This window comes from Hemicordylus capensis, chromosome 11 (assembly GCF_027244095.1).
Source record: "Hemicordylus capensis ecotype Gifberg chromosome 11, rHemCap1.1.pri, whole genome shotgun sequence".
Classification (NCBI taxonomy): Eukaryota; Metazoa; Chordata; class Lepidosauria; order Squamata; family Cordylidae; genus Hemicordylus; species Hemicordylus capensis.
The window spans coordinates 29,009,473-29,024,243 of NC_069667.1; the positions used below are offsets into that span (position 1 = coordinate 29,009,473).

Below are 14,771 nucleotides of genomic sequence, written 5' to 3' on the forward strand. Positions count from 1 at the left end.
TCAGCCCTCCCAGCCACGGGGTGCCCCAGCCCCAGCCCCAGCCCCTCTCTCGCAGCCTAAGCTACCTTATGGGGGGGGGGTTGCAAGGAGAACCAGGGGGAAACCGTGGCTGCCACTTGGGAGAAAGGGGCGATTACAAGGTCATGAAGAAAGACAGGTACAGGCACAGGCCAGGTGTCAATGGGGCCTGTAGCTCGGCAGGGTGCAAACACAAACATTAGCCACCAAGGTGGACTAAAAGTCCTCCGTTACCCGGGTCTTACTTAATATGCAGATTTTATGTTTTCTTCTGTTGATTTCTTTTGGGGTGGGGTAGGTACCAGGGCTCAGTCCCAGCTCCTTTTCAAAGCCGTCTCCTCTCATAAACACAACGCTGTGAAACGTCTGGCTCTGGCGAGAAAACGAAGAGTTTTACACTTTGTGTCTATCTTGAGGCCGTATTCTTCAAGCTGAGAAATTCCCTGTTCTTTTTCTTCAGACTCTCTTTTCCTCCGAGTTCCATTGGTTCCACCCACCTGCTTGTCTATGAACTGCATTCTGTGCCCACAAACATTTCGTCCCATTGGCTTACATGGGGACAGTTTGCGGGGGGGGGGCATCTTAAATTCAGATTTTTTGAATACCACAGATGTTTCTGTGGGTCGCTCCACCGGCACCTCCCACTTGCCCACAGGGGCTCTGGTCATCGGTCCATGAGGATCATCTTGTTTCCAGACCTTTCAGAAGCGGATCGAAGATCAAAGCTGCTCACGGAGAGCCCTCCTCCTCCTCCTCCTCCTCCCATGGCAGCTCTCTCTACACCCGGCAGGGACATCCATGCACCTGCCAACGGGGGAAGCAAGGGGGGCTTGTAAGGCTGGGCTACGCAGCCCCCCTCAACAACTGGCCCTGCTGCAGCCCAGGACAGCGGAAACCGGCTTTGCTTGCGAGCACTGAAGTGTGAGACGTTCCCTTTCAGAGCCAGGCCTGCTCATAGCAGCGGGAGGAAGCCAGGCAAACACACACACACGGCTTTGACGCAAGTGCTGGATGATGGGCGAGATGATAACAGGCAGCCGGAGGCAGCTCTCCTCTCCCTTCCCTCCGCAGGGCTCTGCCACATCCTGACCCAGAGGGGCCCACGGCTGGCCTCCAGAGCCAAGCCGCAAGAGGAGGAGGAGGACGGGGCGACAGGTCCGTTCACTGTTCGAGGGTCCAGAAGTCCCGACTACCAGCTCCAAGACGGCCCCACCTCCTTCCTTCTAGCTAGAAGGTCACCAACCTGGAGAGCAGCTGCCTAGCGCTGGCCCTGCAGCAGCGACCACACATTGCCCCCGTTGCTAAGCAGCATCTGCCCTGGTTTGCATTTGGATGGGTGGCCACAGGTGAGGGCGGCTGCAAGGTATGGAGTCGAGCCATCGCCCAGCTTCCTATGCCCTCCCTCCCTCCCACCCAAGCGTTTATGAACTTGCAATGATACAATTTGTGTTTTGTTTTCCTGGTTTTTGTTGTGTTGTATGTTTGCAACAATTCTTCACAATTTCAAAAACAAACAATTTCAGATATTTTCCTACATGTCAGTGTTTTATTGTAGAGAGTCACACTTCAAAACAAATAATATTTGATATTATTCTGCATGAAATGTTTCTAAACTGGCTCCAAGTGTCTAGATTGGTTACTAAAGCACTTTTAAAAGTTAATGTCTGAACTGGTGCAGAATCCAATTTGTAAATGCTTTGACTCTCTGCTTCTCAAACGGGATGACCCTAGGTTTTTAGGGAATCCGTTTGTCTGCTAATGAGCCTCTGCAGATTGGAGGAGGCTGGGCGAAGTCCTCACCCCGCGGAGGTTGTTCGGCTAGGACTCCCAGCATCTCCAGGCAAAAGGAGGGATGGCTTCCACGCGCTGGGACCTAAGCCTGAGGATTCCTGGTATGGTATAGTAGGGTGCCAAAAAGGTTGTGTCTGAGGCGGGGGGCTTGTGCAGCCCCAGCAGTCCCAAGTGCCAAACACATTGTTATTTTGAAAATTTTAGTTTAAAAATTGTGGGGTGCAGGGAAAACGTTTGGGGGGGGGGCAGAGCCACCAAGCACACACCCTGCACCAGCTACAGGTCTGCTTTTTGAATCTGCAAGAGGACTTGACCCGTTTCCCGATGCAATCTTTACAACCACCTTGCAAGGGAAGAGCCCACGAGCACCCCAGTTTGCACGGCTCTCACACACACTCTGCAGGGTCAAGGACTGGATAATGCATGAGGGTCGGGAGAGGCAACGACAACTCCCAGCATTATCCCCATTGAAACGGTCATTCAGCAACAGCTGGAGAGCCGAGGTGGCCTTCCCTGCTGCCTTAGGGCTACCTCCAGCCCTGCCTTGGTAGCCATTTTGCTTTGGGGTCAGGGCAAGCCAGTGAGGATGACCTGGCACATAGCAGGCCGACTTGCTGCCCTGCCCTTCAATCTGCCGCCGGAGGATCTTCTGCCCCAATGAGCATCCCCATTTCCCCTCATCAAGCGCCAGGTGGCTGCCCCACTGCTTGGAAATAGCTTCTTTCCCATGTGTTTGGAAACAACGGCAGGGGCATTTGTGCTTCTTCCGGCTGCAAGCTGGCCCCAGGGCATCTGCAAGTGAGTGACACCCCCACCCCCGGGGCTCTGGCCTGGAGGCACACAGGGCCCAGCCGGCAGCCCCAAGGAGGCTGCCTTGTTGAGTCCCCTCCTGGCAGGCAGGCAGGCAGGCAGAAGAGAAGGAAAGACGGACTCAGTTCCTGGGTGGGGAAGGGTTGGGGGCTAGAAGCACAGGGCCTGGTTCACTGGCCCTGGAGGCGGTCAGCAGGAGGTCAGTCTCTGAAAGAAAGAAAGAAGGAAGCGGGGTCTCCTGCCTGCCAGCTCAAACTTCCACACCCGCACAAGCAGGGTTCTTCTGCAGGGTCTGTGCCCCGGAGTCTTCTCTTGCAAGCTGCAATGCTGGCCAAGTGGCGCAGGCCTGCTTTTCCTGCACACGTCCCTCTACGAGGTCCAAAGACAGGGCCGCCAGAAGTCCTTGGCCCTGGGAGCAGCCAGTCCCAGCCGTGAGCCCCAGGAGAGCCAAGCCCCTCCGGCACACGGGCTTCACCTCATCCTCAGCTCTGCTCACTGGGCCAAGAGGCAGCTTGTTAAAAAGTGGCGATTCTCTTGACTGAGCAGAGGGAGAGCAACTGGCCTTATCCAGCCCCAGCACAGCAGCCCTCCAGTGGCTGTTGCTGGGGTCAACGTTGTGTTCCTTTTTAGATTGTGAGCCCTTTGGGGACAGGGGACCACCATCTCTCTTACTTATCTCTCTATGTAAACCGCTTTGAGAACGGGGGCTGAAGGGCCGTATATCCATATCCAGTAGTAGCGGCATTGATGCACACACCAGAGACGCAGCAGAGCTCCAATAAATAGTTTAATCAGGTCACATGGCAAGGGGGGGTGGCGGCAGCAGCAGCAGCCCCCTTGAGCCCCCCCTGCCTGAGGCGTGGGGAAGGCGTGGGGTCCTCCTCAGGGGAAGGCACAGCCCCCTGCAATGCCAGCCTGGCCACCAGCTCACGCAGCTCTTCACAGAAGAGAGAGCGACTCCTGCCGCCCGCCGTGCCCCCTCGCCCTCCCCTGGCGGGAAAGCACATGCAGTGGGCTCTGGGTATCTCTGGCCCCAACGCGCCCCCGCCCCACACAAGCCCCAGGCGGGGGGGGGAGGCGCCTCAGTCCCCACGGGCATGAAGATGCAGGGAAGGGGCAGACGAGGCAGGAGGGCAGCGGGAGCGCCAGGCGGAGCCGGCCCTAGAAAGGGAGCCTCTTCAGTTGCTCGTAGGTGATAAAGAACTGCCCTCTGAGTTAAGGAATGCCAAGGGGGCTGCAAGTCTCACCCCACAGATCTGGCACTCAGTCCAGTCACCCCCACGCCCCCCCCCCCCACTGCAGAGCACGTAGCAGGAGGACGGGTGTGTTCACTGCGGGGACCAAAAGCCCGTCTCCGGCTATGGCCAGCTACCGACAAACATTCACTTCTGCTGCCAACCCCCCCCATCCCCGAAGCTGCTCCCCCCTTGCAGGAAGGACCGGGGCAGATCCCCCGCTTCAGAAGCACAACTGACCTCTGAGGGCAAAGCAGGAAGCCCCTCTCAAAGCCAAGCAAGGACTCGCGGGGGCTTCCCCAGGCCCTCCTGCAGCTTGGGAGCAACAGAAAAGGCCGAGCTCCTGCGGGAGGAAGAAAGGAAGACTCTCCGGCCCGGGGGTGGCTGCACACCTCCGAAAGGCAAGCAAGAGGCAGCCCACCTGCGCTGTGCGGAGCTGCCCGCGGCCCCCAGAGTCCCGTTTCCCAGGGGGGCCCACTCACGCCCCGTCGGCTCCTCAGCCAGACTCCCAACTTCAGCCTGAGCTCTGCTGCCGGGGATCTGGCGTGCGGGGGGGGGGGGGGGTTGTGCAGATCGCCTCACTGTGGGTCAACTCTGAGCCGCAGGGTCTCGGGCAAAGGTCTTGCCCCAACTTGGTCCCGGAGGGCCCCGTGGCAAGAACTGCCGGGGCCTGGAACCGTCTCCAGGCCAAGCGTGTGCTCGGCCCGCCTGACCGCTGCGCTGGGGCCCAAATCGAGGTGCCTCTGCAGCAGACTCTAGCCAGACAGAAGCCGAGGTGGGAGGGACCTGGAAGGCCACCCAGGCCGGCTTCCTCCACAACTCCACTTGGCTGGTGCCGGCCACAAGGAGGAGCCTCCAGGGAAAGGAAATCCAGCCGTCACCACGAGGACGGCCAACCCGCTCCTCACCGCCCCGAACCCCAAAGAGCACTCTCTTTCCCAGTCCCAAGTACGACTGCAACACAACCCCTGGCTGCAAACAAGGACCTCACCCAAGAAAAGCAGCCATGCAGCAGCAGCCGCCGCGGGGGCTCTCTCGGCGCCCCCCCCCGCCCAAAGCCTCTCGCCCGGAAGGATACAATGATGTTCCAGGGCCCAAGCCGCAGCCAGTTCGGCCAGAATCCTTTGTAGAGTGCAAAGAAGCCCTCGCTTTTCCACGTCTGGGGAGGAAAGAGAAAGCACCCAGGTTCCTTCTGGCCCAGAGTGGGCGGGGCCCTCGGAGGGCAGAGCTCCTGCACACAGCCCCGCTAGCTGCCCCAGGTCGCCTCCAGGCAAGCTTCCGGTACCCACCACCGGCTCAGAAGAGGGCTTCAGCCCCAACGGGGGGGACGGGGGACACTCTTCCGAGCTTGCTTGAACATGTTTCCTGCCTGAGAACTGGGCTTGGGCAGGGCAGACGGGGCCACCGTCCCTCCGGCCCAGGAGGACAGGTCTGCTGAAGCGGAATCCTCCAGCAGTCGACCCACAAGAGGGCCCTCCCAAGTGTGAGGGAACGGCACAAGTGCTGGGCTATGGGGGGGGGCTCTTTGCGAGGGTGTGGGGAGCAGTGGGGAGCAGACCCCCTCCGCCCACCCCCTGCCTGTATCGACCTCGAGCCAGCTTGCCACCTGCTCAGCTTCAAGAGCCTTTGGGACCCGCCTCCTTTCCCGTTCTGTCCCCGCTATTTCGGCCCAGGGGGGACTCCAGCCTAGAGCTCACCTTCACCAGACCATCCAGGGTGCCCCTGTAGAGGTCCACGCTGCCCACGATGGCCCGCTGGTTCATCATGCGCGTCCGCACCACATCCACCGGGTTTGAAGCAACGGCACCAGCCAGCCCACACGTAAAGCTGGAGCTAGGTGGACAACGCAAGGACACGTGGAGACTGGCAGCTGGAAAGCGCCATCGGGGATTTCCCCCATCCCCGACACCCTGCGTCCAGACCCCATCCTCTCAAGGTGGGGATGACGCAGGCGGCGCAGGCCATGAGCCAGGCCTTCTGGCGGGAAGCAGTCCGTCACTCACGGTGGCCACTGACCGCTCCCTTCCCCTCACACCAAGAAGGGCCAGAAGGGGGGAGAGAGAGCGCCCACCGGGCACCCGTTGGGGAGGCGGCCCAGAGCCACGGAAGTCTCCCCCACTTCTTCTGGCCTTCCCCCAGAGCTAGGAGAGAGGAGACCGCCTTCCACAGGAAGCTGCCTTAGACTGAGCCAGACCACCCCGTCTCTCTTGCTCAGTCGGCACCGACTGGCAGCGAATCTCCAACGTCTCAGGCTCAGGAGTCTTTCCCAGCCCGACTTGGAGATGCTGCGGCTGCCGCCAGGGATGGAAACTGGGACTGTCAGCAGGCCAAGCAGAGGCTCCGGCGCGGAGCTCTGCCCCCACCCCACCCCCCACCCTGAGGTCCTCTGTGTGTGCCGGGGGGCTCAGAAGGGGGCAGCCTCAGCCCACGCCCGGCCCAGCCCGAAAATGAGCCCTCTGGAGTCTCAGCAATGCAGGGAAGACCTCAGGTCTCTCGCTTTGGACTGGGGCGGGGGGGGGGGACACACACTGAGAAGGTGGTTGCCAGGATTAGACCACTGGCCGCCACTGTATTTGTAGATCTCTCCGAGAGAGAGACGGACGGACGGATACAGAGACCAGAATCCGCATCCATTCATCACAGCAGAGGCCAGGCAGCCCCTTCTCCCTGAATCGTGGTTCGCCGAGTTAAGAAGCGCCCACAGTGGGCACTCACGGCGACTCCGAGCTCCCCAAACGTGCTCGCTCTTGCCACGCGCCGTATTCCTGCCATCCCCTCCTAGGGAACTCAGTGGTTTGGGCTGCAGAATGCTGGCCCCCAGGAAGAGGCCTGGGGGTAGTTCCCTGGTCTGCCCGACACGCCCCAGCTGCCCCCAGGGCCCCCCTGCTGAGAACTCCCCACCCGCATCCCATTGCCTCTCTGCAGCAAACGGGCTGATCTGCCCACCAGCAGACAGCAGGAAGGACGGCGTTGCCCAGAGAGGCGAGAGGCCCGGCGAGGAGCAGTCCCAGCCGGCTGGCCTCCCTCCAGCCCCCGAAGAGCCCCCTGGCTCCTCTCCTCCTTAAGGAAGCCTACCTGCCCCGCACCCCCCCCCCCCGCAGCCTCCAAGGGCCAGGAGCCCCCACTGCACACAGGCAAATACTCACATAAAATGGGCAAGGATGGTGTCCCCCACGAGCCCCGAGAGGATTAAGTGCTTCTTGGTGATGTCGTAGACGGGCAGCTCCACTCCAACCACAATGGCCGCTCGCTGAGCAGTGGGGACCACGCCCTGCCGGGGAGAGCCGCTGCCCGTCACAGCCTGCTGGGCCCAGGGCTGCCACCCCAGCCTTGCTCTCTGGAGCCGGGGGGGGGGAGGACGGACGATGATGACGACCCCTCCCCGCCTCCCCCCGCCTCGGTGCTCAGCCTTTCGCATCAGGAAGGCCCTGCCGGGCCCGGAGGAGGAAATCTCTAGACGGAAGAAGGGAAGGCAGGGCTAGCCGAGACTGGCGGCTCTCCGGCTGCGCTTACCCGATAGAGGCCCCGCGTGCCTTCCTGCTGGTAGATGTCGACGAAGCTCCCGATCATGCCCCCCTGGAACAGACTGCCCTGGGCCTGCATCCGGATCTAGAGGGTGGAGAGATCAGCAAGAGACTCCTCTGACCGCCCAAGTGAACCAACCACGTTCCTGGACACCGGAGAACATCTCCCTCTCTCGAGATCCTGCTGCCCTCCCTTTGGCATCTGGTGACCAGGGCTCCCTGCACCAGGGATTCCAGAGACGGTTGACTACCACTCCCAGCATCCCCGCCAGCAAGGGATGCTGGGAGCCGTAGTCAACCACACCTGGGAATCCCTCTTACAGGGAGAAGAGCAACTTGGCAGCCACTTATGGTTAAGAACGTCAGCAGGCGCCCATGTTGCAGGTGGTGGTTAGAGGCAGGCCCTTCTCTGAACCCCTCTGGACCGCAGCAAGCGTTAGCGGGATTAGAGCTTTGGACATTCCGAAGCAGTATTGTTTCCAGCCTCTTCCCCACTCATGCTCCGGTGCCTGGAGACGAAGACTGGGGCGCAGACTGGCCCACAGGGCAACAGGACCCATTCCCGGTGCGCCCCACCCACGGGGCGTCCCTGCACCCCACGGCACTCGGCAGCAGTGAACGCTCCCACCCTTCAGCACCCGTCGTTCTGCTCAAAGCCCGGCGCCCTCCCCACAGACGTTCCCCCGCCCTCTCCGTGCCCCCAGTCCGGCCCTGGGCGTGCGTGGAATCCGGGGAGCAGTTAAGCTGTGCTGAGGATCTGGAACTAAACGCCGGGGCATCGAGGGGCTGGAGCCAGAGAAGATTCAGCACCGCGAGTCCCTCTTACCTTCAGCACATCTGTCGGGTTGGCCAGCGCAGAGGAGATCACCCCCGACACCACTCCACAGATGACGTTGATCAGTAACGTCTCATCTGCAAGCAGGAAGAAGGAATGGCGGGGAGGAGTTGGGACCCCGGACTGGGCCAGAGAAGGGAGAGCAAGAGAGATTTGGCAGGGAGGAAAAGCCGAAGGCAGCCACGGGGCAAGGCTACAGCCAGACCAACCGCTCCCGTTCTCCAGCCTCCGTTTTCCTGGGCCTCAAGCATCAAGGACAGCACAGTCTGGCTGCTGGATCTGAACACCAAGGGGCTTCTGCAGCTGGACAAAGTCGCAGACTGCCCATCAGGCGCTTCTCCAGGGACGCTGCCTACCTAGAAAGCAGGGGTGCGCAAGGGGGCTGCCCTGAAGGTGAGGGGAACTACCACTCCCATCATTCCCGCCTCAGCAGCCAACTGTCGGGGTGATGGGAGCTGCAGTCAAAGAACCGCTGGAGAGGCAACGCTGTGCAGCCCTGCGCGTGAGAGAGCGAGAGGGACGCCACCCCACCCCACCCCACCCCACCCCACCGGCCTCTCGTGAGGGATTCGGGGGAGGCTTCTACTGAGAACTGGAACCGCCAACCCCAAGACCCCAAACCCCAGCAGAAGAGATTAGACTGTTAGTTCAGAGAGGAAAAGCCAAGGGTTAGAGCAGAATTAGGCTGGGGAAGGGCAGTGGTACTGACCGCAGCACTCTCCAAAGGAGACCGGGCCACGGCTTGCCCTGGGCCTGCGGGGAAACAAAGGTTTAGGGCACCGTCCTGGGAGGCAGAGGAGAGAGCGTGACGCAGCACACAGCAGGTGGCGGGCAGGGGCAACCGAGCAGGGCAGGCAGCCTGGGAGGCGGCGCGAGGGCTTGACGCCGAGAGCAGCACCCAGTGCTGGCCGCCCGAACTCTGCTCCCTGGGCAAGGAGGCCCCCACCAGTCACGGCTCTCTCGGGTTTAGAGGTTGGAGAGCAACCGGCCCCCTTCAGCCCAACAGCTCTCCTTTGTGGTTTTGTCTGTCAGCTCTCAGCACTTGGGGGACAGCGAACCATATTCTGTTTCTTCCCATTTCTTGCACTCTGCAAATTGCTCCAAGAACTGAACGCGAGTGCTTAAGAGCAGCAGCAGCAGAAGCCAAAGAGCTGCTCTGCCCACGAACCCGACCCTGATTCACGGGGAGTGCCAGGGAGGGAGGCTGCTTGCAGTGGAGCGCGAGAAAGCGAAGGGGCAGGAAATCAGAGCCTTCCTGGCTGTGGCAATCTCTGCCTTCTCGGAAGGTGCTCCTCGCACCTCCCAAGTTTGTCTGGAACTTTGTGTGGATGGTGTGGGGTAGGAAGCACACGAACTGCCGAAAGGTTTAACGAACCAACCAAAACAACCTCGCAAACCGAGTTCCGTATTCCTCAAAGGGCCTGGCCGGTGAGGGTGGCTGCTCCTCATGAGCACTGAATGGAAATCCCCATCTCCATTTATTTTCGTGGTTTTAGCCCCCACCCCACCCCACCCTCCCATCAGTGCTGTGCAAGGCAGCCTCTATCGCTACGGAACAAGAGGGACGGCAGCCAAAGTGGCTGCAGACCAGAGGCTCCCACCCTTGTACCCAACTCCGTTTTTGGACTACAACGCCCATCACCCCCAGCCAGAATGGCCAAAGGATGGGGATGATGGGAGTGCTAGTCCAACACCAGCTGGGGCGGTGAAGAACCCCTGCTGTAGCAAGTCACAGATCAAGCAAGCAAGTGGAAAGAGCGGCACATCTCACCCACCCTTGAAAGAGCTGAAGGAAGGAAGAAAAGTTCTTCCCCACGGAACGACTTGGCAACTCCAACCGTGGGGGAGCTTTTAAGCGCAAGCATGACTCTCACTAACACCGCGGGAGACCATTCTGGTGGCTCACGGTGTCCGAGAGGAAGGGCTCCTCTGCCCAAGACCCCCAAGCCGCCCACGAGAGGCAGCGCAGCATAAGGCCCACCCCCCGCCACACACACACCAATCCTCGCGGGCACAGCATCCGCATCCGCTAGCATGGCACTGCACAGACGCCCACGATACTCCTCCGACACACTGACCTTCCAAGCGATCCACAAAAAGCCGCTTCAGACTCTGGTATATGCCGATCTTGATGGTGCCGTAAGATGCTTGTCTTAATAAGGCCGGAGCAATCCTGCGGCGGGGAAGACAGACAGTTTGGACCCCCTCCACAGGCACCCCTGCCTACCCTTCAAGAGCCCCATTCCCACTTGGGGGAGGGGAGGGCCCTGGAACCTTAACTGAGAGGAGGGCTTCCCCACAGGGGACACCACTCCGCCCCCTTGGGGTGCTTGAAGGACCTCGGGTGGGTCCTCAGAGCCCTCCTGCCTCCCCGCACTGCAGCCGCACTTGAGTTGCCCCCTGCCCTGGCGGCTGCCAGCTAGAAGCCAATGTGCCCTCCGCAGAACGGGGGGAGGAGGCGGAGGAGCCACGCTGCCCGTCACAGGAATGCCCGTGGGGGGCTCCAACTAGATGGACCAAGGCTCTGACTCAGTCGTCTATGGCCGCTTCCTATGTTTCCCATCCCCAACTGAGAGGATCGGGGCGGGGGGGGGAGCTAAAGCATTGTGGGGTGACCAGCAGGAAGGAGCAGGGCTTTACCCAGAGTACAGGGCCAGGATGCCTTCCTCTCGGTAGATACGGAACAAGGCATGGAACATGCCACGGTACTTGATCTCTCGGAAACGGGCATCGATGCTTTGGCCTTGGACTTGGAGCCGCGTTTTGGTGAGGTCCACAGGAAAGGTCCCTGCAAGGAAAAGGCAGCCCCCGGTCCGACAGTGCAGGCAACTGACCCCACTCAGTGGTGACTCACGAGCTGGACAGATGCAAAGCGGCTCCTCTCTGCTTCTCTTCCCCCACGCAACCCAAGTCGGGCTCATGCCAACTGCTCTGTCCCGATGGAGTCCTTCCAGCTGCACCCCCAGATTCCTCCAAGGAGCTCTGAGCTGACTCAACTGCAGGTTACCCTACCAGGCTTAGGCAAGAGCCACACCATTCAAGTTGCAAATAAACGTAGAAACCCACTTCAAGGGTCTTGGCATCTCTCCGTGATGCCTGGCTTCATGCAAGCCACTCTTTCCTTGGCTGCCTGAGCCGCCTCGTCACTTCCTTGCCGTTCTGCCACTGGAGGAGTTAGATTTCCAACAATGCAGAAGGAAGTGCTTCGCTATCCAGATGACTCAAGAACCATGCAAGCAATGCCTCCCCCCTTTAGAGATGTTTTAGAAAGCAGTCCTACGAAAGGTCATCAGCAGCTCAAGATCCACCCTGCTACGGGCTGAGTATCCAACAGCAGGCAATGAGCTGCACAGGGACGGAGCGTCCACAGGCACCTATTGGCAGGGCCTGTGCGTTCAAGATAAACCCCCATCTGCTCCTGTTTTAGACTGTGAGCCCTTTTGCAACACAAGGGCTTTGCTTTTTGTTTGCACACAGATGCCACCAAGATACATGTCTGCAGACAGTTTACACAAAGTTGAACTACAACAAGAAGGCTTGTCTCCTTCGCCTCTGTGCAGTCTTATGCTCATGGACTGAGCTGTAGGAGGATTGTTCAAGACAAGAGCAGAAACAGCTTCTTGCTCACAAGATTACAGCCACAACCTTACACACACACTTCCTTGGAAGGAAGCCTCACTGAACTCCAGGAGGCTTGCTTTGGGGTAAGTAGGCAGAGAACGTTGTTTCTTTGCTTGGCATGCAGGAAGCCCTGGCAGCAGCATCTCCAGAGAGGGCTGAGAGAGACTCTTGCCTGCAGCCTTGGAGAAGCCGCTGCCAGCCAGTGCACACAACCCTGAGCTAAGTGGACCGAGTGTCTGACTCTGCCCAAGGCGGCTTCCAGTGCATGGCATTAGGCCAATGCCCAGAATCGAGGGGCTGATGATGTGAGCTTACCTGATGGGGGTGGGTGGGGTCCATTACAGCCCAGCGGCGGAGGGCCTGCTCCAAGCCCTGGCGGCAGCATCATCCTGCGGGCAGGGCTGAGCGAGAGGCCCAGTGCCCCCTCCAACAGGGATTCCCAGATGTTGCTGGCAACAACTCCCAGAACCCCCAGCTGCAATGGCCTTCGCTTGGGGATCATGGGAGTTGTAGTCAACAACACCCAGGAATCCCTGTTGGAGGGAACACTTGGCGAGACCCCTGCCAGAGCCTCGGAAAGAGAGACGCTGCCAGCCAGTGCAGGGGGAGCAGGAGGGGCCACCACCCACTCAGGGCCCGACTTGGCCAAAGGCAGCTCCTTCTGCAGCCCTCCTGGGAGGCACCTCCAAGAGAGGACTGCGAGAGAGACTCCTGCCTGCAACCTTGGAGAAGCCGCTGCCAGCCTGGGCAGGCAATCCTGAGCCAGATGGACCAAGGGTCTGACTCAGTCCAGGGCAGCTTCCTAGGCGCCCCCCGCCCCCCCCCCCGCGGACGACCCAAGGGGGCGGGGCCTTCCGAGAGGCCTGGCCGAGGAGGACCGGCCCGTTGCTAGGCGCCAGGGGGCGGGGCCCGTTGCCCGGTAACGGCGAGAGGCGTGGCCCAGCAGGGGGCCGCTCGGCCCGGCTCCTCCCGCCCCACCTCCTCACCGAACTCGGCCACCAGCGAGGCCAGCCCGCCGTAGACGAAGGGCTTCCAGCTCAGCACCGACATGGCGGCCGGGGGGGGGGAAGCCGGCGCCCCCTGCCCTCCGCGCAGCACCGACAGCGGCCTCGCACTCCCTTCTCCGAAAAGGCCGGTTCTGCCTGCCTAGAGTCTCTGGACGGCAGCCGGTAAAGGCCAAAACAGAGGAAGCGCCGAGGCTTTCGATGCCGGCGACGGGAACGCCCCGAGGTTCTGATTGGGCGAGCTAAGAGGGCGGGCCTAGGGTGACCGGTTGGGCCAATGGGCGGGCGCCCGTGACGTCACGAGCTCCCGCCCTGCGGGGGCTCGGCCCTGTAGGCAGGGCTCGCGGGGCGGGGCGTTGAAATCTTTGGCCTGCAGCTGTTTTAGGGCGGCCTGCCGCAGAAATGCCCAGCTGTGGTGGACTACAACTCCCATGACCCCCGCCAAAGGCCGCTTCAGCTGGGGATGATGGGACTTGTAGTCCACAACACTTGGCACCTCCGTTAGGTATGCTGCATGGATACCTCTGTCTGCTCTGCAGGAACCCCTCCTCCTCCTCCTCCTTAGCTGCTCAGCACTATGGCTATGGGACTATGATGCCCATCTATAGACTGCTTTTCGACCAGTGTTCAAAGCAGTTTGCACAGAAAAACAAGTAATAAGATGGCTCTCTGTCCCCAAAGGGCTCACGCTCTAAAAGGAAATATAAGGTAGACCCCAGCAACAGCCACTGGAGGGATGCTGTGCTGGGGGTGGAGAGGGCCAGTTGCACTGGAGTCTACAATGAAATGCTCACTCTGTTACTCCCATTACAATGAAAGAAACAGAACAGAACACTGTAGCATCTTTCAGGGCCTGGCAGAACCCACAGCAGCTGACAGAATCACATGCTGGAGTAGGGAAGCGTCTGACATGATAGCCCCCAGCAATCGCCCCCTGTGTTCCAGGCAGGGGTGGCTACAAGCTGCTCCGTCCCATGATGCCCCACCCAAGGGCAAGGCCTTCCAGAAGCATAGCCAACAATAACCAACCAAGCAGCACAGATGATCTTCCTTAGATGGGGTCCAGCACCTGTTAAGAGGAAACATAGGAAGCGGCCATATACTGAGTCAGACCATTGGTCTATCTAGCTCAGTATTGTCTTCACAGACTGGCAGTGGCTTCTCCAAGGTTGCAGGCAGGAATCTTTCTCAGCCCTCTCTTGGAGATGCTGCCAGGGAGGAGGGAACTTGGGACCTTCTGCTCTTCCCAGAGTGGCTCCATCCATCCCCTGAGGGGAATATCTTCCAGTGCTCACACTTCTAGTCTCCCTTTAATATGCAACCAGGGTGGACCCTACTTAGCTAAGGGGACAAGTCAGGCTTGCTACCACAAGACCAGCTCTCCTCTCCAGGGTCTGGAGGAATATTTCAAGTGTATTTGAATTTTAGTATATATTTCTATCCCAATCTTCCTCCAAGGAGCCCAGAGTGGTGCACATTATTATGTTTATCCTCACAACAACATTTTGAAGTAGGTTATGCTGAGAGAGAAGTAACTGGCCCAGAACTACCCAGTGAGTTTCATGGCTGAATGGGAATTTGACCAGCTCTCCCTGGTCCACACTAACTGCTACACTATGCTGGCTCTCCAGAATTTATGTTCGAGGCATCCTGCAGTGATTCTCCAACCCCTTAGCACTGCCCCCTCCCAACAATATTTTTCATTACAAGCCTGCTGCATGTTGCAGGGAATGCCCGTACAGAGAGACTTGATCCCGTTCCATTTTGGAGAAGTCCTGGTCAAAGGCTGGTGATCGCTGTTGCACAAAGGCCAAGGTTTGCCTCTCAGGTGCCTAGTTAGTATGCCCTCAGCTTTAAAGCACTGCCCCAATGCACGAAGGGTCCCTGCTCTCTAGTTAAGGTTCTCAGTGCAGTACAAGTCACAGGGTCATTG

At 59.7% G+C, this 14,771-nt stretch overlaps 1 protein-coding gene across 2 annotated transcripts; it reads right to left on the bottom strand.

Annotated features, from left to right (window-relative positions):
* Positions 1-3,388: 3,388 nt before the first annotated feature.
* On the bottom strand, positions 3,389-13,009 carry SLC25A14 (solute carrier family 25 member 14). Of its 2 annotated transcripts, XM_053273488.1 has the most exons (10): positions 12,821-13,009; positions 10,854-11,001; positions 10,213-10,386; positions 8,923-8,966; positions 8,205-8,290; positions 7,368-7,463; positions 7,001-7,125; positions 5,552-5,687; positions 4,933-5,013; positions 3,389-3,822 (listed from the first exon to the last, which is right to left on the bottom strand). In XM_053273488.1, the coding sequence occupies exons 1-10, from the start codon at positions 12,882-12,884 to the stop codon at positions 3,781-3,783; spliced, it is 996 nt and encodes a 331-aa protein (XP_053129463.1). In that variant the 5' UTR covers positions 12,885-13,009; the 3' UTR covers positions 3,389-3,780. The 2 variants fall into 2 exon arrangements, with proteins under 2 accessions (XP_053129463.1, XP_053129465.1); XM_053273490.1 differs by lacking the exon at positions 8,923-8,966 and having other exon boundaries at positions 10,292-10,386.
* Positions 13,010-14,771: the final 1,762 nt, after the last annotated feature.

Excerpts from the sequence above, each read along its gene's own strand:
- SLC25A14 (XM_053273488.1), bottom strand. The coding sequence starts at position 12,884 with ATGTCGGTGCTGAGCTGGAAGCCCTTCGTCTACGGCGGGCTGGCCTCG. Across the intron at positions 10,387-10,853 it reads ATCCTGGCCCTGTACTCTGG|GATTGCTCCGGCCTTATTAA; the intron begins GTAAAGCCCTGC and ends TCCCCGCCGCAG. Across the intron at positions 7,464-8,204 it reads ACCCGACAGATGTGCTGAAG|ATCCGGATGCAGGCCCAGGG; the intron begins GTAAGAGGGACT and ends TCCACCCTCTAG.